General features: G+C 39.0%; 1 protein-coding gene across 6 annotated transcripts in view; it reads left to right on the top strand.

Annotated features, from left to right (window-relative positions):
• camsap1b (calmodulin regulated spectrin-associated protein 1b) overlaps window positions 1-21,691 on the top strand; it is a 174,039-nt gene extending 152,348 nt beyond the window's left edge. For all 6 annotated transcript variants that reach the window (XM_039763848.1, XM_039763849.1, XM_039763847.1 and 3 more), the window contains 2 exons: window positions 3,921-4,039; window positions 20,910-21,691. In XM_039763848.1, the coding sequence (XP_039619782.1) occupies window positions 3,921-4,039; window positions 20,910-21,206 (416 nt within the window). In that variant the 3' untranslated portion in view covers window positions 21,207-21,691. The remainder of the gene's footprint in view (window positions 1-3,920; window positions 4,040-20,909) is intronic.
• Window positions 21,692-22,216: the final 525 nt, after the last annotated feature.

Below are 22,216 nucleotides of genomic sequence, written 5' to 3'. Positions count from 1 at the left end.
AACAGGCAAAAATAGCGACCACTTGATAACAGTATTAGCAATAATGAATGAAAGCATGAATTAATGAACAGAAATAACCGCAATCGACATTTTAAACTTAACGATTTACTTAAGAAAAAGAAAAACGCCCCAGCACACAGAAAGCAGATGCTTGCAGGCAGGCAGAGCGGCGAAGGTTAAAAAGAAAAGAAAAATAAATAACACTTCCTCCCCAGCGGGGAATCGAACTCGGGTCTCTGAGACACGGTAAGCATGTTGGGCTCTAAGAAACAAATCTTAGCACTTCGCCAAGGAAGCTATTGCAGCATTCTCGAACCTTTCGTGATGGTGCTTATTTGATCTTTGGAAATCAGGCTTTACATATTCTATAGTTTATGCCTACATTTTGTAACATTTATTATTAAAATATGAAAAAGTTTCTGTTTTAACAATGTGTTTACACAGATTACTGTAGAAACGTAACACACATGAAATGCATGTGTTAAAAATAACGATCTATTATTTCCACTCTAAAACTCCAGCAGTTGAGTCACTCCCAGATAATCAAACAAGGCATGAGCTGGGAAAATTTTATGAACGTTCTGCGACGGTGGGGGATGGAATAGCCGGCTGCTTGCTGCTCTTTTTAATCGGCACATTTAGAAGACAAAAGGGTGGCAGAGAAGTGAGAACGGTTTTAAGGTGGGACGGATCTACGAGTTTTTTCGTAGACTCTGGTAATTCTAGTGTTAAGTCTTGCATCATGCCTCAAACTAAGAAAACTGCATCAGAACTAAGGAAAAGTTGTAGATGCTCATTAATCTTGACATGGTTATAAACCCATTACTAAAAGATTTGGTTACATTAAATTTATTTTTGGGCAAATAAGCATTTTAATGATAATGATTCTTTACATTTATTTAGAGCACTTTTCTCACTACTCAAAGCACTTCAGTGGAAGGGGAGCCACATCAACCATCACTAATGTGTAGCATCCACCTGGATGCTGCAACAGCAGCCATGTTTACACCAGTGTGCTTACCTACACGTTATCTGTTAGTTGGTGAAGTGCTGGGGGAGATGGCTTTTTAAGAGAACAGAGGATTATTAGGGGGTCAGAATGACTAGGACATGGTGGGAAATGTAGCCTGAACATCAGAAGTCAAAGGTAACCTTGCCCAGAAATGAATGTCTACTAAAATGTCACCCAGGTCCAAAAGAAGAAAACTATAAGAAATAAAAACTAATCCTAAGGAAGCATCCAGACATGCAAGCTTGTTAGTGGTATATAGATCAACAATTAATATGAAGATAATATGAAGAAAACTGAACAGAAGTTCTATCTGTGAAAGGGGCACCAGGAAGAAGCCTCCTCTATCAAAAAGGAACAAAGCTGCCTATCAGGTTTGCAAGAGACTACCTGGACAAGCCTGATAATTTCTGCAGGTGTATTCATTAGAAAGATGAGCCCACAAGTTGAGAAAAACATTGCCACAATAGGAGAGCCCAATAAACATTCCTTCTGTCAGTTATGGTAGTATGAGTGTCCTTTTAATAGGTGATTTTTCTTACTATAGCCATGGGGAACATAATATACTGTGGGAGTCATGCTTTCAGTGAAATATCAAGAATTCTTGAATACTAGGTCATCAGTTGGAAAACTTGTACTGAACATATGGGGATGTTTCAAATAGACAATGACCCAAACCATTCAAGCAAGTCCACTAAAGAATGGCTTAGGAAGAAGAGGTTCTGTGTCCTGGAATGGCCAAGCAAAAACACTGAACTGGATCCTATTGAAATGCTATCTAACCATGTCGATGGCAGTTTATATATGATATTCTTAAAATTTTAAAGATTTGGCAGAGTTTTGGTTAAAAAAAAAAAAAAAATTTGAAAAATCCCTCAAAGATGATGTCAGAAACTATTGACTAATTATACAAATAGTGTGAAGGAGATGTTGGCTGCACACATAAACGTTACATGCTAAATACAGTGGTACCTCGGTATACGTCCTTAATCCGTTCCAGGTCCTTGGACTTGTACCAAACAGGACGTATACCAAACTAATTTTTCCCATAAGAAATAATGGAAAAATGATTAATCCGTTCCCATGAAAAAAAATCCTATTGTTATTGGCATATTATACATTGATGGGGTTGTATAAATGAAATAAATGAAAATTTAACCTCACTTTACTTTTTAATAACATCTTTGTTTTTCACAATCGTAGATACCGTCGTTTTCGGCATACTGTATGCAGCAGTCATGTCCCGGATACGCATGCCACCTTCATACTTTTCAACAATCAATTCAAATTTATGTTAAAAAACGCAAAATCACGTTGTGACGATGCGGGTTTGCTGTATGCTCCCATCTGCTGTCTGGGAGCCCTTGAACCCTACACTGTCGGTAATGTTATCAATGAGCTTAGCAGTGAGGCACAACAAAGTACAGGATGGTGAAAAAGTGCAAAGTGCTTTTATTAAAACAATCAACAAAACAAGGTGTTCAAATTAAAGTGTAGTGTCCAAAGTTCCAATAAATAAATCCATAAAATCAGAAGTGAAACGTGGAGGTTAAAAACAATAGAAAAAATGTCTTCTTGAAAACGAGGTTAAAATACAGCAAGATGCATTCTTTAAAAAAAAAAAACACAAGAAGAAGCCCGATGCCTTTTTCCCTGGAGGCCCCCCTGCTTCCCCCCTCTGGGCTTCTCAACAGGGGAGTCGCCCTACTTGCAGCTGACCTTCACTCTGCCTACTTCAGCTGTTCAGTTCACCTCTCCGATCCCTGGCTCCGGTAGGCTCCTCCTGATAACGACTTAGGATTCACAGTGATCTCCTTCCAGTCAATCCCACTCCATGATCACTCAGCAGGAGTGACCACTACTACTATTTCCTGGGTGTCAGCCCAACACCCAGGCTCCCTGTTCAGCTGCATCGCGAGCCTGCCACTGCGCTCGCGCTCTCTCTCTCCCTCCTGCTTCCTCCTTTCTCCTGCAACCTCCCGTCCGTTCTTTCTTTTTCCTCCCCTTCTAGCCGACTCGTGCTTCTGTTTATCAAGAGGGCATGGCAGCTAAAATCCGCAGCCCCAGGAACAATCATGAATGCGGATGGTCTGTCACCTGTGCACTTAGGAGACAAACACCCACATCGCGAATTGCCCTGAGAACCGCTTCAGCCCAATACTATCCACTTGCAGAGCCACCACGCCCCATCACCAAGCCGCAAACACGGTGATTATTTATTTTAAAACTGGCCTTTGACAGGAGCTGTGGATCCGCTATACCACACACGTGAAAATTCACAGAGAGTTATAGCACAGGTTGTTCACTGAATGCCAGCAACTTGCACGCTGACGCTCGTGAGCAGTTGTGGCTTTGTCTCGAGAGAGGTAAACAAGAGTAGCACACGAGTCGTATTCCAAACAAAGGTCGTATACCAAGCAAAATTTTTCTCGTCCAAACAGGACGTATACCAAGTTGGACTTATTCCAAAGCGGACGTGTACCGAGGTACCACTGTATTAATCTTATGAGTTCAGATTCATTTTTATGCATATAAAGCCTTTATGTAGGACATTCATTCTGTGTATTTATTAAGTGTTAAGTTTCATGTAATACTCCTATAATATCTAAAATAATAACCACATTGAATTATTCACAGCCTTTTAAACATCAGTGTTTTCTAGTAAATCAAAAAATGTTAACCTTTCAATTGTAGATTTTAATTAACTTCTTTCTTCATTTATTTCTGTATACATGATTCCCTGAAGAAAAGACTTTAAAACCCATTCTTCATTATATTGTGTTAGTCTGATAGTAAGCATCCTAGAACATGCTGTCTTTTTACACCTCATGCATGCTCTAGAGCAGAAACATTGTGTCTGTTCATTTCAGCATGGGAATAGCATATACCTTTTTATTTTTGTCTTTTACAGGTCCAAAATTGTTTAAAGAACCTAGTGCAAAATCTAACAAGCCTATCATCCATAATGCCATTTCACACTGCTGTCTAGCTGGAAAGGTCAATGAAGCACAGAAGAATTCAATTCTGGAGGTATGTATGGCTTTATATGAAGAGTTTAAATTCTCACTTTGATATCACTGTGCATACAGTATGTTTTATGCCATTCTTCAGTTTCAGTATGGTATATTATCTGATATGTTGCCTGCATAATGCACACATGTTGACATGATTAATTATGTGCACAGCGTTGTGTACATTTCTTATTCTGTTTGTTGCAATAGTGTGAATTAAAGCGGAAGTTTCCTTTTTTAGTTATACAGACCTCTCACATTGGTCCTTTTTGTTTTCCTATAAAGTGTAATTCATTATAAGACTGGAAAATATTTATTCAACCGACATAGAATTGTGAGTTTCAAAGAAAGAATCCAATGGAAAAAGATAATAAGAATATGTCTCTTTGCATAAGGATCATTTCAGGCAATGTTTTTTGTGAATTCAAACAATCATTTCCTTTATGGTGGAAACATTGAAGTCAAATGGAAATGAAAAGCTGAATTATGTGTTGCAGAGCTTTTGTTATGGTGGTTACATAGCTATGTTTAAGAAGGTTTTGGCATGCCATGAAATCAAAATTGAACTTTATAGTCTTTAATGGTAGTATCAGTGGTATGAATCAGATATTTTTACATCAACACTGTAAGCCGTGCTGTTTCTTTGAAGTACAAGTGATTGGCAGGATGATGCCGGACTTTGTCCTGTATCCAAATGGTGCCATCTTTCGCCTTTACGCCTGGTGCAGCTGCGTTGTTCTTAAATGTGAGTGGGCGTTTCTTGCGGGGAGGGCTTCTGTTCTCTTCCTCCGATCTGAGTTCACCTCTGTTATAGCGAGTCTTTATTTGAAAACAGCCGTGTAGTAAATAACATTCGATCTAGCTTTTATGTAAGTAACATAGTGAAAAGTCAACCAAAATGACCCCTTTTATTGGCTAACTAAAAAGATTACAATATGCAAGCTTTCGAGGCAACTCAGGCCCCTTCTTCAGACAAGATGTAAGTAAATAACATATAAATGTTAATGTTTTGGGCACATGCACCGTCCAGATCTAAACACTAGAGCGGAGAGTCTAATAGCTGAAGGTGGAAGCTGCCGTCGCTGTACTTTGTATATAAGAGCCAGATCGAATGTTATTTACTTATTACCTTGGTTTATTTACTTACTTTCTACAGCATAAAGTCACAAGTAGATTGCAAAGCTATAGTGCGTCTTTATGTGAAAACAGCAGTGTCAGATTGGGGGGGTGATCATGAATGTGACTGAGAAAATAAAACTGAATAAAAAAAAAAACAAAGCTAACCTTTACGAGTATCATACATTTACACCGGCTGTTACAGACTGAAATCAAATGTCTGTTTTTATTTTAAAATGGTAAGAATAAGAGCAGCTCTCATCTCAAAACGGACTCGTCTGGGATCGAACCCGTGAAGTTTTGATTACCAGTCAAAATTTGATACAGTTGCACCACCGAATGGGTCACAGTAAAGGCGTGTCAATGTCGCACCCTAACGTGGGTTATATTCTTGAATAGAAGCGCACTTGTTCTGCTATATTGTACCTTTTATGAAAGTGTTTATTTGATATTTGGAATTCATGCTTAACACATTGTACACTTCATGTCTACATTTTGTCAGTTATTATTAAAACATGAAAAACGTTTCTGTTTTAACGTTGTGTTTACTGTACTTAGATTGTTGTAGACACGGAACACACATGAAATGCATGTGTTCCAAATAACAATATAGTATTTATAAAAGGTGTGATTTTGCTTGACTTCTCACTCTATACAACTCCAAGCAACTGACGCACAGGTAAACAGAATTGAGCTGAGAAAACTGTGCACCGGTGGGGGATGTGATGGCAGGCTGCTGGCTGTTTGCTGCTTATCAGCACATTTACAGGACAATTTAGACGCTGATGGAGAGGTGCGAAGCGATTTAAGGTGGGACAGATCTATGAGTTTTTTCGTTGGCTCTGGTCATTCTTGTGTGAAGTGAGTGCATTTTTTTTCTAATTTTTAACATGGTACTATATTATAGTGAGAAATGTTTAAGCCAATTAGGATTACTCCAATTCTGCAGAATTAGACAGAATACTATCAGTGTAGTAAAGCTGGAATAATAATAAAGCAATTACCCTAAAAAGATTATTTGTTGATGAGGGTCTCTGGTAATCTCAAATGTGATTAACACTGATTGCATAACTATATGAAATTTCGAAGAGAAGTGGCCAGTTGAATACTTTTCAGTCAAATATGGTCGAACCCAATTTTGATCTGAATTATCCACTATTTTGCAGAAACTGAGGAAGGATGCAGTCATTTTAGGGACCCAGCACTTTCTCAGATTAAAACTATAATTACCAAAGCCTATGAAATAAACTTGTAATTCCAGTTCACCTGAAATCCCTTTGCACCTCTACATCAGCGTCTTTTGTCTTGTAAATATGTCAATTAACACAAGCAGCCTGCTATACCATCACCCTCTAATCTGGAGGGATAAAAGCTGACACACACACACGCTGGTGAATTATTTTTTTATTTATTTATTTTTTTTTATTCAGTTTTATTGAGTGTTCCTGCTCATGCTGAATTACTATGCACCTTATGGTCCATGATGTCAAAGCCACACTGACAAAAAAACACAGACATACAGTGGTGTGAAAAACTATTTGCCCCCTTCCTGATTTCTTATTCTTTTGCATGTTTGTCACACAAAATGTTTCTGATCATCAAACACATTTAACCATTAGTCAAATATAACACAAGTAAACACAAAATGCAGTTTTTAAATGACGGTTTTTATTATTTAGGGAGAAAAAAAAAATCCAAACCTACATGACCCTGTGTGAAAAACTAATTGCCCCCTGAACCTAATAACTGGTTGGGCCACCCTTAGCAGCAATAACTGCAATCAAGTGTTTGCGATAACTTGCAGTGAGTCTTTTACAGCGCTCTGGAGGAATTTTGGCCCACTCATCTTTGCAGAATTGTTGTAATTCAGCTTTATTTGAGGGTTTTCTAGCATGAACTGCCTTTTTAAGGTCATGCCATAGCATCTCAATTGGATTCAGGTCAGGACTTTGACTAGGCCACTCCAAAGTCTTCATTTTGTTTTTCTTCAGCCATTCAGAGGTGGATTTGCTGGTGTGTTTTGGGTCATTGTCCTGTTGCAGCACCCAAGATCGCTTCAGCTTGAGTTGACGAACAGATGGCCGGACATTCTCCTTCAGGATTTTTTGGTAGACAGTAGAATTCATGGTTCCATCTATCACAGCAAGCCATCCAGGTCCTGAAGCAGCAAAACAACCCCAGGCCATCACACTACCACCGCCATATGTTACTGTTGGTATGATGTTCTTTTTCTGAAATGCTGTGTTCCTTTTACGTCAGATGTAATGGGACATTTGCCTTCCAAAAAGTTCAACTTTTGTCTCATCAGTCCACAAGGTATTTTCCCAAAAGTCTTGGCAATCATTGAGATGTTTCTTAGCAAAATTGAGACGAGCCCTAATGTTGTTTTTGCTTGACAGTGGTTTGCGTCTTGGAAATCTGCCATGCAGGCCATTTTTGCCCAGTCTCTTTCTTATGGTGGAGTCGTGAACACTGACCTTAATTGAGGCGGCAAGTGAGGCCTGCAGTTTTTTAGACGTTCTCCTGGGGTCTTTTGTGACCTCTCGGATGAGTCGTCTCTGCGCTCTTGGGGTAATTTTGGTCGGCCGGCCACTCCTGGGAAAGTTCACCACTGTTCCATGTTTTTGCCATTTGTAGGTAATGGCTCTCACTGTGGTTCGCTGGAGTCCCAAAGCTTTAGAAATAGCTTTATAACCTTTACCAGACTGATAGATCTCAATTACTTCTGTTCTCATTTGTTCCTGAATTTCTTTGGATCTTGGCATGATGTCTAGCTTTTGAGGTGCTTTTGGTCTACTTCTCTGTGTCAGGCAGCTCCTATTTAAGTGATTTCTTGATTGAAACAGGTGTGGCAGTAATCAGGCCTGGGGGTGGCTACGGAAATTGAACTCAGGTGTGATACACCACAGTTAGGTTATTTTTTAACAAGGGGGCAATTACTTTTTCACACAGGGCCATGATGTAGGTTTGGATTTTTTTCTCCCTAAATAATAAAAACCATCATTTAAAAACTGCATTTTGTGTTTACTTGTGTTATATTTGACTAATGGTTAAATGTGTTTGATGATCAGAAACATTTTGTGTGACAAACATGCAAAAGAATAAGAAATCAGGAAGGGGGCAAATAGTTTTTCACACCACTGTAGGTGTATACAGTATGATATTTGGAATTACTTATTTTATGACCTGTATAGTACATTTCGGTAAACATTCTGGCGCAGATGCAGCGTTATTCATATTATTCATATTCATTTGCATGCCTTCTTGGGGTTGTAATCAGTGACTGCATTTTTTGGTTTTCGATTTTGCCCAACCTCCACATTTTGGTGCCTGGTGGTGTTTCATTTGTACTCCAGGACATGCGAGGACAGAATAGTACCAAGAGGTCAGTTCCGCACTTTATACAATCATCAAATTCAAATGTTAACAGTTCCCAGACACCCAAGGACTGTCCTTCCTACATTAATGACGTGTGCCTGTTGCAATGTACATGCTTTTCTCTATGCTGTGGCTCCTATTACATTGAAAGGGCACCTGACACTGGCTGAGTTTGCTTTCCTGGGGGAAGCGGCAGTCTTGGAACTGAAGCTTGTCGATGTTGCATCCTGTTTTTCTTTTTCTGTTGCCTTTTCTTCTAAGAAGCGACTACAAAGTTCCTCTGCAAGGTGAGCAATAAACGCTCTTCTCAGTGGATCCGTGCATGCTTTGCACAGTACATGTGTGTTCATCGCCTCCAGGTTAAGCATGTGGTAGCACACAGCAACCTGCCACCTGCGACCTGTGACCTGCGGTCACACCTTGTGGTCTATGAGGTCAACGCAGCACAGAGGAGAAAAAGAGACAAATATATGTAACATTTTGAACAAATTATTTTATGACCTGAATAGTACCAATCAGAAAACATCATCGCACTAATGCAATATTATTTGAAAAGGAATAGCGTCAGATTGGGTGTAAATGTATGGTACTTGTAAAAAAAATTAGCTTTTTTTTTCAGTTTTATTCTCTGTCACGTTCACGCAGCGTCAGCATAAAAAACTTGCATATCATGTGCAGATCACATCTTAAAGTTTCAGCCATTGAAAAGAAGGCTGGCAAAGAAGACTTTTTCTGGCCATAATTTTCTGAAGAGAATTTCTGGACTTGCTACTGTTGTGAAAGCATTCTTGAAGCAGTTTTGTGCCCCAATACATAAATTTAAATATATATATACACACACACACAGTGCATCACTTTTTCCACATTTTGTTATGTTATGTTCCAGCATCACGTCCTAACGGCTGGAGCGATTTTCATGAAACTTGGAACACATGTTCCTCATTGTTCGACTAAAAATACTGTAGGGTGAAATCAGCTGTAACCCACCCTCTTCTGGGTAGGGTGGGGGGTTTATCTTGCAGTCTTGTATGCATGTTATCATCCAGTTGACACTCGGAACGACTACCAGAGGGCGAACTGGAGGTGACTGCCAGCATTCTTTATGTTTGAGGCACCACCGCACCCCTTTTGCTTTTCAAATTAAATACAGTTGGCCGGTTCCAAGCATCAACTGGATGATAACATACATACAACACCTCAAGACAAACACATTAGTGAGTCTTTATCCATCCATCCATTATCCAACCCGCTATATCCTAACTACAGGGTCACGGGGTTCTGTTGGAGCCAATCCTAGCCAGAACAGGGCGCAAGGCAGGAAATAAACCCGGGGCAGGGCGCCAGTCCACCGCCGAAAACCCACAAAGACACGCGGTGAACATGCAAACACCACACAGGGAAGACACGGGAAGCAAACCCAGGTTTATTGTTTGTTAATTTATTTTTATTTTTAAAGGTGTGTGTTTTTTTTTAATTGTTTTTCTCAAACAATTAAAAAAAAACACCTTTATTTTCCTCCCGGGCAACGCTGGGTATTTTAGCTAGTAGCTAATAATACATCATTATGAACAAATATACAGACAAATCAGAAAACCTTATTAATCCCAAGGGAATTTATTTTTGTTACAACTGTACACATAGACAAAGGCACAAGTAACAGTAAGAGTATTACAAAAAGTATGTAAAATAAAAATATAAATAGAATGTAAATGTCAAAATAAAGCACAAAAATTCATCATTCACTTGGCTCTACAGGTACATAGTAATGAAATACAATAAATACTATGCTTGTGAGTATCTTACAAACTCCCTAGTATACTAGACAGTAATAACATACTGAGCTTGAAGTATTTCCCATAATAACACGTTTTTCATGTGAGGAGATCAGATGAAGTATTGCACATCTAAGTAGTTGAAAATGTGCGGGGATATCCATTAGAGAAAAAGGAAACAGCTTGTAGTTTGGATGATTGACCGGAAGAGGAGTTATAGAGTCTGATAGCAATGGGGAGGAAGGATTTTCTATGATGTTCAGTGGAGCACTTTATGCTTATCAGTCTACTACTGAAAACACTCCTGTCCAACTACAACACAATAAAGTGAGTGATTAGCATTTTCAATAATCGACAGAAGTCTAGACAACAGCTGTCCAGTTTCTCTCCTACCACAGAACCAGCTTATGAATTAGTCTTTTTAGCCTCTTAAGTGTCTGCCACTTTTATGTTGCCCTACCATCAGCACACCATAGCGAAAAAAATAGCACTGGCAACCACACACTCATAAAACATCCATAGCATAGTGTTTCAGACCCTAAAAGATCTGAATCTTCATAGGATATAAAGCCTACTTTGACCCTTCTTATTTATGGCCAGTGAGTTCTTGGACCAGTCTAGCTTACTGTTCATATACATCCCCAGATGCTTGTATTTGTGAATGATCTCCACATCCACACCTCTAATAGAGTAACAGAGGAGTAAGTAATCTTCTTAGATCCACCACCAGTTCTTTAGTTTTGATGCAGTTGATTCAGCACATATCAGTCAAACAAGTTGTCCACTACTTTCCTATATTGCGTCTTGTCACCAAGCCTCATACTTGCCATTATTACACAGTCATCAGAAAATTTCTCCAGATGGTAGCTCTCAGTGTTGTAACATTGTAGCAAACCATGACCTTTTATCGCCCCAGACTTTCAAATGTCTTGCTTGCATCTGGATTTCTGAGAAACAAGAGTATACCATCTTCTGACTGGCTGAAATCATGAGTAAGATGTAAAGAGCCTTTTGAATGGCTGCAAGTGACATCATTTAGTAATCCTGCCTCAGAATGGCAGAATAACATCATGCCATTGTTTCATAGGGCTGTTGTACATTCACAAATGTTGTGTATCTTTGAAAAGCTCAGAATGTTGGGTTTTAATGAACCATCTCTGTACTGTATATCAAGCGAATATTTGATGAATACACATTCTACAGTTCTGTGCCCAGCAAAAAGGGACAGTGGCATAAATGGAGTTCCTCCCAATCTGTGACCTGGGGCCTCATGCATAACGGCGTGCGTAGAATTCGCACTATAACATGATGTAAGCACAAAAGCCGAAATGTGCTTACGCACAGAAAAATCAAGATGCAGGAATCTGTGCATTCGCCAACTTCCGCTACATAAATCCCGGTCAGCGTGAAAAGTAACTCTCGTGCACGCACCTGCTGTCCCACCCCAACTCCTCCCAGAATTACGCCTCTTTGAATATGCAAATCAATATAAATAGCCCTTAAGCTCAGCGTTCTGTGAAAAGAAAATGACAAAAGTAAGAGGGGAAAATGGAAGAATTTCAGTGAATACCAAGTGGAGGCAAGGAAAAACGCACTATTTGTTGGTTTAAACAGTGGTAAAAACAAGAAAAGGAATTTGATCGAGTGACATAGCGTGTCAGAGAAACTCGAAAGCTCAAGTTCACAAGTCGCACAGTCCCCGAAATAAGAAAGAAGTTGTCATTTATCAAAGTCGTCATGAAAAGGTGAGTTGTAGCCCACTGTCTGAGTGTCGTATGAAAGCTTATTAGGGTACAGAGGAAAAAAAAAAAGCACACAGTGGGGAGGGGAAGCATGAAATGTCAACTTCAATCTCGAAATTTCCACTTTAATCACACAGTTTATTTTATCATTAAAGTAGAACATCATAAACTTCATCTTAAAATTAACTAGTTTCTCAAATCACATCGTAAGTAAAGTAGCACGTAAATGCTTTGTTTTGTATGTGTTCTTCTATGTGCTCTGTGTGTGTGAATCTCTAAGTGCTTCTTAAACCGGCTCTCTTCCTCAAACAGAACACAGAATCCATTACATTCGTGATATTACAGCTCTCTGAATAGCTAAAATACTGAGATGTATACATGATATCATTTTCATGATGATAGGAATTAAAGCACGTTATTAAAAATGGGTTTCACGGTGGCGCAGTGATTGTGCGCAACCTTTGATGACAAATTCTGCGCAACCTTTGATGACAAATTCTGCGCAACCTTTGATGACAAATTCTGCGCAACCTTTGATGACATATTGTGCGCAACCTTTGATGACATATTGTGCGAAACCTTCGATGACAATGTATTGCAGCAGTACTCTTGGGGGGTTGCGGCTCTAGGCTCGTGGCGGCCCTGGGCAGAGAAAGAATCGGTGGCCCCTTCGCCCGCCAATGTTAATATAGTATCTTATGCACGGTGGATGGCCACATCCGTTGCGGACACTGCATAGCCACCTCGTGCTCATGACACAAGCGTTTAACTTTTGCCAAAATTTGCCGCTGCATTTTTACCTGTGTTATTTTCTCTTTCTGTTTTATATTCAATACTAGCAAAATACCCGTGCTTCGCAGCGGCGAAGTACTGCCTTCAAATTTTTATTAAGAAGAAAATTAACCCTTTTTAAACTGAGGGAAAATATACCAATAATTATTTGTTAAGGACCTCTTTGTATACCACATTGTGAGTTCGGCCCTCCTGTGCGCTGAGCTTACTCTTGAGCATGCAACGTACAGTTGGCCATTTGAACAGTAATCTTGTTTCAAATCTCACAGCTTGGATTGCTGCTGTCATAATTGGTTTGAGTTTCATGGTTTGTTTCAATTACGACAGTATGTAGGACTTGTGTTGAAGAGACATTCAGCATCTGTCAAGCGTTGTAAGTATACAACCGGTTTCATCGATAACTTCACATCCAGCTTTTGAGTGTTTAAACATTCATAAACATCAGTGTCCACTACTGAAATCGTCACCTGTCAATCTAAGATGTTTAAGAGGCATTGGCGGTTGTCGAAAGGTGTAAAATATTTGGCCATTTCGGTACACTTGAAAGCGACAACCGAACAATTCAGCGGCAGCCATCAACTCACATGCAGATGCATAGGTGAAGGGCTTAAGCATTTCACTCTTATAGTGCTCCTGTGTAGTATAATTATCTCCTGTACCATCATCAGTCCACACCTTGAACCTGTCCCAGTCATTCAATACATAAGACACAATGTTCCACTGGATATCAAGAGTGAGCCTGATATGGCCGTGCAATATGTAACAAAGAGAATGGAAAAGGCAGGTGCCATCTCTGGGCATGGAAACCACTCGTTAAGTGACAGTTCTTTGATCGATGGTGATCACCTCGATAGACATGTTAATGGGGGTACGGTTGGAATGATAAAGGAAATGGCTACCTGAACAATGTAAAGTAAGTCTAAAATACCTAAAACAATAACTATAATCGTAATAAATGAACAATAAAACAGTGGAGAAGCCGTGAATTAAATAAAAAGGCTGTAGTTATCAGCAGGGAGACGTGAATCCCATGGCGAAGCAAGGAAGGGAATGTAGAGACTGGAGCGACGGACGGCCTTATATAGGCAGGCAGCCAACAACGTGGGAGGCGTTGTTATGGGGGACCCAACACCGCCTCACACAGTGACCGAGCTGCAAGCTATGGACGTATATATGTACGGAAGTAGGATTCAGTTAGCGTTGGGAACCCGCGTACCAAATTTCTTAAGGATGGGCCCATAAGTAACAAAGACCGTTGAAAAGTTCAATATGGCGGCCGACAGTAGCATCATACCACCGAAATAAGTACCAAATTTCAGCTTTCTACCTACACATTGGTTTTGGTTAGCGCAGGGAAGCCGCCTACCAAATTTCGTGAAGATGGGGCCATGAATAAGAAAGTTCAACATGGTGGAAGTTGTTGACCGTTACGCGTAGAATTTCGAAATGAAACCTGCTTAACTTTTGTAAGTAAGCTGTAAGGAATGAGCCTGCCAAATTTCAGCCTTCTACCTACACGGGAAGTTTAAGAATTAGTGACGTTGGAAAGTTCAAAATGGCGGCTGACAGTGGCGTCATACCACCGAAATAAGTACGTACATTGGTTTCTGTTAGCGCAGGGAAGCCGCCTACCAAATTTCTTGAAGATGGGGCCATAAATAAGAAAGTTCAACATCGCGGACGTTTTTGACCGTTATCAACCGTTATGACCATTATGTGTAGAATTTCCAAATGAAACCTGCTTAACTCTTGTTAGTTAACTGTAAGGAATATGCCTGCCAAATTTCAGCCTCCTACCTACACGGGAAGTTGGAGAATTAGTGATGAGTGAGTGAGTCAGTGCGGGCTTTGCCTTTTGTTAGTATAGATATATTGGCTTGGCGGCCCTGTGCAGGTGCATAGTTTGCTCATGCTTCCCTGCAGTACTGCGTCTTTCAAATGTACTGACCTCCAATTCCTGACCTTACTTTTCTTTCTCCAAGTAACCGATCGCCACACAATCAGCTCTATAATGGACGTTAAGCCATCTGTAAGCTTATAACGCCAATTCTTCAAAACTTTTAAGGAACATTGAAATATCTTTGTAGTATATGTTTAATTATTCTATCCTTCATGCCAGTCCTAGTGAAGCGTACAGTGCGCAGGAACAATACGTGAGCAGAGCGCCAGATCCTTGCTAGCGTAGCGACACCGTGTCCTTTAATTATTAACAATATAGATTATTTAAATTAAGTTAGTTTTATCTGTATAGTATAATAAACACATTTTGCTGCATTTCATCTTACAAATGATATTTTCATCATATGTAAATGCACTCTTTATAAAGTGGCTCAGGTTGTGCAATATTATAACTGTACTGCAAGTTTACAGTGAGAGCTGTACTAATAAGTATTAACAGTTCTAGAAGGAGCAGTTGATGGACTGATTAAGTGCGTTTAGAGTTCTTGGGATGAAACTCTTTCTGAACCGCGAGGTCCGTACAGGAAAGGTTTGAAGAGTTTGTCATATGAGAAGCAGTTCAAATAGGAAGCATGGCTGAGGCAGCATGTGCTTAATGCTGTATACCGATAATTCTCTTTCCGATCAGCTTCTCCGAGTGGTGCAGTGAGAGTAATATGGAAGAAGATGATCCGCTATGGCAACCCTTAACGGGAGCTGCTGAAAGAAGAAAAAAGTGCAGTGAGAGTAACAACACTAAAGCAGCTATGGTATTTAGAATAGTTTGACTATTCTGTGGACCATTGTATTGTTACTGGTTAATTATAATCAGATGCATTAAACTAATAAACAATTGCGGTTAATTTCAGTGTACTTATAAAGCCGCGTCAGGAAAAGAAGGGATAACCACACAGGAACAGTAGCACTGCTTTGACGCTGGGTGCCGCCAGTCTGCAAAACCTAGCAGAGAACTTGTGTACAGCAGGGTATGAGGTACCATAGAAATGTGCGTGACTTTATGCCAAGTTTAGGTTTTATACATCGCGATTTGAACGTGGAAACGTTCTTACGCAACATTTTTGTGTGTACGCACCGTTTATACATGAGGCCCCTGGTCTTGGAGAGTCCAGAGACACCATTTTTAGAAGAAAATTGAAGTGTCTTTTTATCTACCTATAAATTTGTATATCTGTAAAACTATATGCTTGGTCTGATGTGTTAAACTGTATCAGGTATCTAGAACAGGAAGCTGGTTACAGAAATTCCAGGTTGGTCTGTGGTGAGAAGCTTGGCATTTATCAATCAACACTAGACTACCAGCTAGGCTAGAAAAGGCATCCCCTGTAAAGCTGATAACCTGGGTGCAATGGTCAAACACTATGTTGTATAGTCTATGTGGGACCGGCAGGAAAGGCTACGTGTTTTAATAAAGAAGATTTATTAATGCATTTCTGCACTTGCAGTTAAACTAGCAACTCTCCAGTGATTAAGCTATGAAACTGAACACTTGCTTGAGGCGAGTGCATCACATTTCATGGTAGACATTTGGCACTCATTCCTATTCTAAGTCCATGTTTTAGATAATGTCAATAAAGAGAAATATTTCTACATATTCCAGGGAATAGTATTCTATTTTCCTTACCAATGCAAATACCAGATGTGGGATTATAGGTAATTGACTTTGATTAAGCAGCATCATATTTTATAAGTGTGAAGTGCTTGTAATTTTTTCAAATTTTTTTTGTTATAATGCGTCAGGTGCTTACCACAACTATCTACTCCTTTGTGTAACAGCTTTACTGGTTAGGTAAACAAGTGTGTTCTGTACTGCATGTGTTAATTGCTGTCTCTAGAGTGTACTATTGAGACATGCCCAAATGTTATTTGTGAAGCAAAAATAAGTAAAAAGAAAGATCTATTATTTTGTTGGTGAGTGTGTATGTCAGGTACCTCTATATCAGTCAGATACTATATACTATGTTCTCTGTACTAGCTTACTACCACTTGGGCCATGCCACTTCACATACAGTATATTCATTTAGTGTGAATGCTGCATGAGCAAATCCATTATAAATGTTTATACATTGAACGTAAGCACCAAAAAATTAATTTGCATTAAGTCAACTTAGCTGCAGCAAGCAATGAGCACTCTCAACATCAAGTCAATAGTAATCACACTACAACAATTTCTGGAAGAACCAGTAGTTTTATTTATTTATATATACTGCTCAAAAGAATTAAAGGAACACTTTTTAATCAGAGTATAGCATAAAGTCAATGAAACTTATGGGATATTAATCTGGTCAGTTAAGTAGCAGAGGGGGTTGTTAATCAGTTTCAGCTGCTGTGGTGTTAATGAAATTAACAACAGATGCACTAGAGGGGCAACAATGAGATGACCCCCAAAACAGGAATGGTTTAACAGGTGGAGGCCACTGACATTTTTCCCTCCTCATCTTTTCTGATTGTTTCTTCATTAGTTTTGCATTTGGCTACAGTCAGTGTCACTACTGGTAGCATGAGGCGATACCTGGACCCTACAGAGGTTGCACAGGTAGTCCAACTTCTCCAGGATGGCACATCAATACGTGTCATTGCCAGAAGGTTTGCTGTGTCTCCCTGCACAGTCTCAAGGGCATGGAGGAGATTCTAGGAGACAAGCAGTTACTCTAGGAGAGCTGGAGAGGGCCATAGAAGGTCCATAACCCATCAGCAGGACCAGTATCTGCTCCTTTGGGCAAGGAGGAACAGGATGAGCACTGCCAGAGCCCTACAAAATGACCTCCAGCAGGCCACTGGTGTGAATGTCTCTGACCAAACAACCAGAAAGACTTCATGAGGGTGACCCAAGGGCCCCATGTCCTCTAATGGGCCCTGAGCTCACTGCCCAGCAGCATACAGCTCGATTGGCATTCGCCATAGAATACCAGAATTGGCAGATGCACCACTGGTGCCCTGTGCTTTACAGATGAGAGCAGGTTCACCCTGAGCACGTGACAGAAGTGAAAGGGTCTGGAGAAGCCATGGAGAACATTATGCTGCCTGTAACATCATTCAGCATGAGCAGTTTGGTGGTGGGTTAATGATTGTCTGGGGAGGCATATCCATGGAGGGTCACACAGACCGCTACAGGCTTGACAAAGGCACCTTGGCTGCCATTAGGTATCAGGATGAAATCCTTGGACCCATTGTCAGACCCTATGCTGGTACAGTGGCTCCTGGTGCACGACAATTCCTGGCCTCATGTGGTGAGAGTATGCAGGCAGTTCCTGGAGGATGAAGGAATTGATACCATTGACTGGCCACCACACTTTCCTGACCTAAATCCAATAGAACACCTCTGGGACATTATGTTTTGGTCCATCCAATGCCACCAGGTTGCACCTCAGACTGTCCAGGAGCTCAGTGATGCCCTGGTCCAGATCTGGGAGGAGATCCCCACAACACCATCTGTCATCTCATTAGAAGCATGCACTGATGTTGTCAGGCATGTATACAAGAACACAGGGGCCATACAAAGTGCTGCATACAATTTTGAGTTGCTGCAATTAAATTTTGGCAAAATGGACTAGCCTGCCACATAATTTTTCACTCTGATTTTTGGGTGTCTTTGAATTCAGGGCTCTGTAGGTTGATCATTTTCATTTCCATCAAGCGATGTGGCATCCTTTCGTTCCTAACACATTACCCAGTCTATATCAGTATAGATATCCAGGAGGATTTCTTTTTCCCATTGAGATCTGATGTGTTTTCAAAGTGTTCCTTTAATTTTTTGAGCAGTTTATATATATATATATATATATATATATATATATATATATATATATATATATATATATATATATATATATATATATATATATATATATTATATATATATATATATATATATATATATATATATATATATATATATATATATATATATATATATATATATATATATATATATATATATATATATATATATATATATATATATATATATATATATATATATATATATATATATATATATATATATATATATATATATATATATATATATATATATATATATTATATATATATATATATATATATATATATATATATATATATATATATATATACACACACGTGGACAAAATTGTTGGTATACCTTCAGTCAATAAAAGAAAAACTCAAAATGGTCACAGAAATAACTTTAATCTGACAAAAGTAATAATAAATAAAAATTCTATGAAATTTAACCAATGAAAGTCAGACATTGATTTTCAACCATGCTTCAACAGAATTATTTAAAAAAAAAAACTCATGAAACAGGCCTGGACAAAAATGATGGTACCCCTAGAAAAGACTGAAAATAATGTGACCAAAGGGACATGTTAATCCAAGGTGTGTCCACTAATTAGCATCACAGGTGTCTACAATCTTGTAATCAGTCAGTGGACCTATATATAGGGCTCCAGGTAGTCACTGTGTTGTTTGGTGACATGGTGTGTACCACACTCAACATGGACCAGAGGAAGCGAAGGAAAGAGTTGTCTCAGGAGATTAGAAAGAAAATTATAGACAAGCATGTCAAAGGTAAAGGCTATAAGACCATATCAAGCAGCTTGATGTTCCTGTGACTACAGTTGCACATATTATTCAGAAATTTAAGATCCATGGGACTGTAGCCAACCTCCTGGACGTGGCGCAGGAGGAAAATTGATGACAAATCAAAGAGACGGATAATACGAATGGTAACAAAAGAGCCCAGAAAAACTTCTAAAGAGATCCAAGGTGAACTTCAAGCTCAAGGAACATCAGTGTCAGATCGCACCATCCGTCGTTGTTTGAGCCAAAGTGGACTTCATGGGAGACGACCAAGGAGGACACCATTGTTGAAAACAAATCATAAAAAAGCCAGACTGGAATTTGCCAAACTACATGTGGACAAGCCACAAAGATTCTGGGAGAATGTCCTATGGACAGATGAGACAAAAATTGAACTTTTTGCCAAGGCACATCAGCTCTATGTTCACAGACGGAAAAATGAAGCATATCAAGAAAAGAACACTGTCCCTTCTGTGAAACATGGAGGAGGCTCTGTTATGTTCTGGGGCTGCATCTGGCACAGGGTGTCTTGAATCTGTGCAGGGTACAATGAAATCTCAAGACTATCAAGGGATTCTAGAGAGAAATGTGCTGGCCAGTGTCAGAAAGCTTGGTCTCAGTCGCAGGTCATGGGTCTTGCAACAGGACAATGACCCAAAACACACAGCTAAAACACCCAAGCATGGCTAAGAGGAAAACATTGGACTATTCTAAAGTGGCCTTCTATGAGCCCTGACCTCAATCCTATTGAGCATCTTTGGAAAGAGCTGAAACATGCCGTCTGGAAAAGGCACCCTTCAAACCTGAGACAACTGGAGCAGTTTGCTCATGAGGAGTGGGCCAAAATACCTGCTGAGAAGTGCAGAAGTCTCATTGACAGTTACAGGAATCGTTTGATTGCAGTGATTGCCTCAAAAGGTTGTGCAACAAAATATTAAGTTACGGGTACCATCATTTTGTCCAGGCCTGTTTCATGAGTTTATTTTTTTTAAATAATTCTGTTGAAGCATGGTTGAAAATCAATGTCTGACTTTCATTGGTTAAATTTCATAGAATTTTTATTTATTATTACTTTTGTCAGATTAAAGTTATTTCTGTGACCATTGTGAGTTTTTCTTTCATTGATTGAAGGGTACCAACAATTTTGTCTACGTGTGTGTGTGTGTGTATATATGTATGTATATATATGTATATAATCTGGATAAATACTTGGTTTATGTAAAATCTGGTACATTACTGAGCTTGTGAGCAAAGAAATCAGTGAGATTGGATTTTCTGAATAGCTAGACATAACTAGACATTAAAATGGTATAATAGACAATAAAATGTGTTTTTGTTCTTTATTGGTTAAAATGATAAACATCCATTAATTGAAACATATTTTACTTGACAGGTATGCCTGTTCATTCCTACAGTAGTATTTTTGGTGACAGCCTTGATTAGATTTATTTGGACAATTTTAAAGTGACTTGAGGTTTTACTTTGTTTTTAATTGTATAAATGTTTCTGATTATGCAACTATTTGTCATGTAGATGTTACTTTTTCTAATATGTGTGTTTTTGTTTTCAGGAGCTGGAGAAGTGTGAATCCAATCACTTAATAATCTTGTTCCGTGATGCTGGCTGCCAGTTCAGAGCACTTTATTCTTATTTCCCGGATACTGAGGAAATACATAAATTGACTGGCACAGGACCCAAAAGCATCAGCAAGAAAATGATTGATAAGCTTTACAAATACAGTTCAGACCGAAAGCAGTTCAATGTTATCCCTGCAAAAACTGTATCTGTCAGTGTGGATGCACTGACCATTCACAACCATCTATGGCAAGCCAAGCGACCTTCAGTGCCAAAGAAAAGTAGTAAATGAGACATTATGATGGCAGTTCCCCTGGATGAAAAGCATTGATAATAGCTGTGATATATTTTTTCAGTAAACATTTTGAAAATGCTGTCATTTTCACATGTGTCTTTCATATTTAGAAGCATGTGGAAACTATGGCTCTTAAATTGTGAAGGCACTGTATTTACTTTTGGCACTGTGTTCAGTGAAGCAAACATGTCGGATCTTGATGCTGTTTATCCAGGCGTTTTAAAGTGACATTGACTTTGCATGTAGCAGGATTTTTTTGTTTTCTAATCAGTGAATTTCTTTTTACTTGAAATATTTTACTTGGCACTGGGTGTGAAATAAACTGCAATTCACATGGAGTTAACAAAGCTTGAAGCAGGGATTCCTTGTTCTCCTCGTGGTGCTGTGGAAGAGGGAGCTCTTACTCAGTTACAGAAAAGCACTACTCTTGTTTGTCTATTGTTATGGCATCACGTAATAAAAATTCTAGTAAATACTGCCAACATGTCTCCCAACTTCTGTCAAAATGTGCTGCTCAGAAACTATTTATATCAGATAACAATGAAATGGGTCCAGTATAGACATTTACTTTTATGGTACTGTCAAACTAAAGTGGTTTGTAGAACAGGCAACTGATAGTTGCTGGATCATGGAATGTGTGGCACAAAATCACAGGTTGTAGGAATGAAGAGCAAAAAATGGTACTTTTTTTAATAGAAAAAACAGGTTGAAGTGGGACAGATTATGCTTTTTCACAGATTTGTTCTACAGTATGTAGTATTTTTTATTAAATCTATGACATAACAAGGTATGTTTTGAAGAAATGGTGTTAGACTAGATGTGATCTCCACAGTGAGCACAGTATTCCTGTATGAAGGTACACATTTTTAAGATCACATTTGTTTTAATATTTTTAATCATGTATTGTTTCCATACATTCTGTATTTTTTTTTTATATATTGTTTTTGGTTGGTTGAACAAGAGAGTTGACATTTTAATTTTCTTTGTATTGACATTTAATGGTAATG

The sequence above is a fragment of the Polypterus senegalus genome, chromosome 9 (assembly GCF_016835505.1).
Source record: "Polypterus senegalus isolate Bchr_013 chromosome 9, ASM1683550v1, whole genome shotgun sequence".
Classification (NCBI taxonomy): Eukaryota; Metazoa; Chordata; class Cladistia; order Polypteriformes; family Polypteridae; genus Polypterus; species Polypterus senegalus.
Note: the sequence above shows the minus strand (reverse complement) of the source record. Positions and strands in the feature narration are given on the sequence as shown.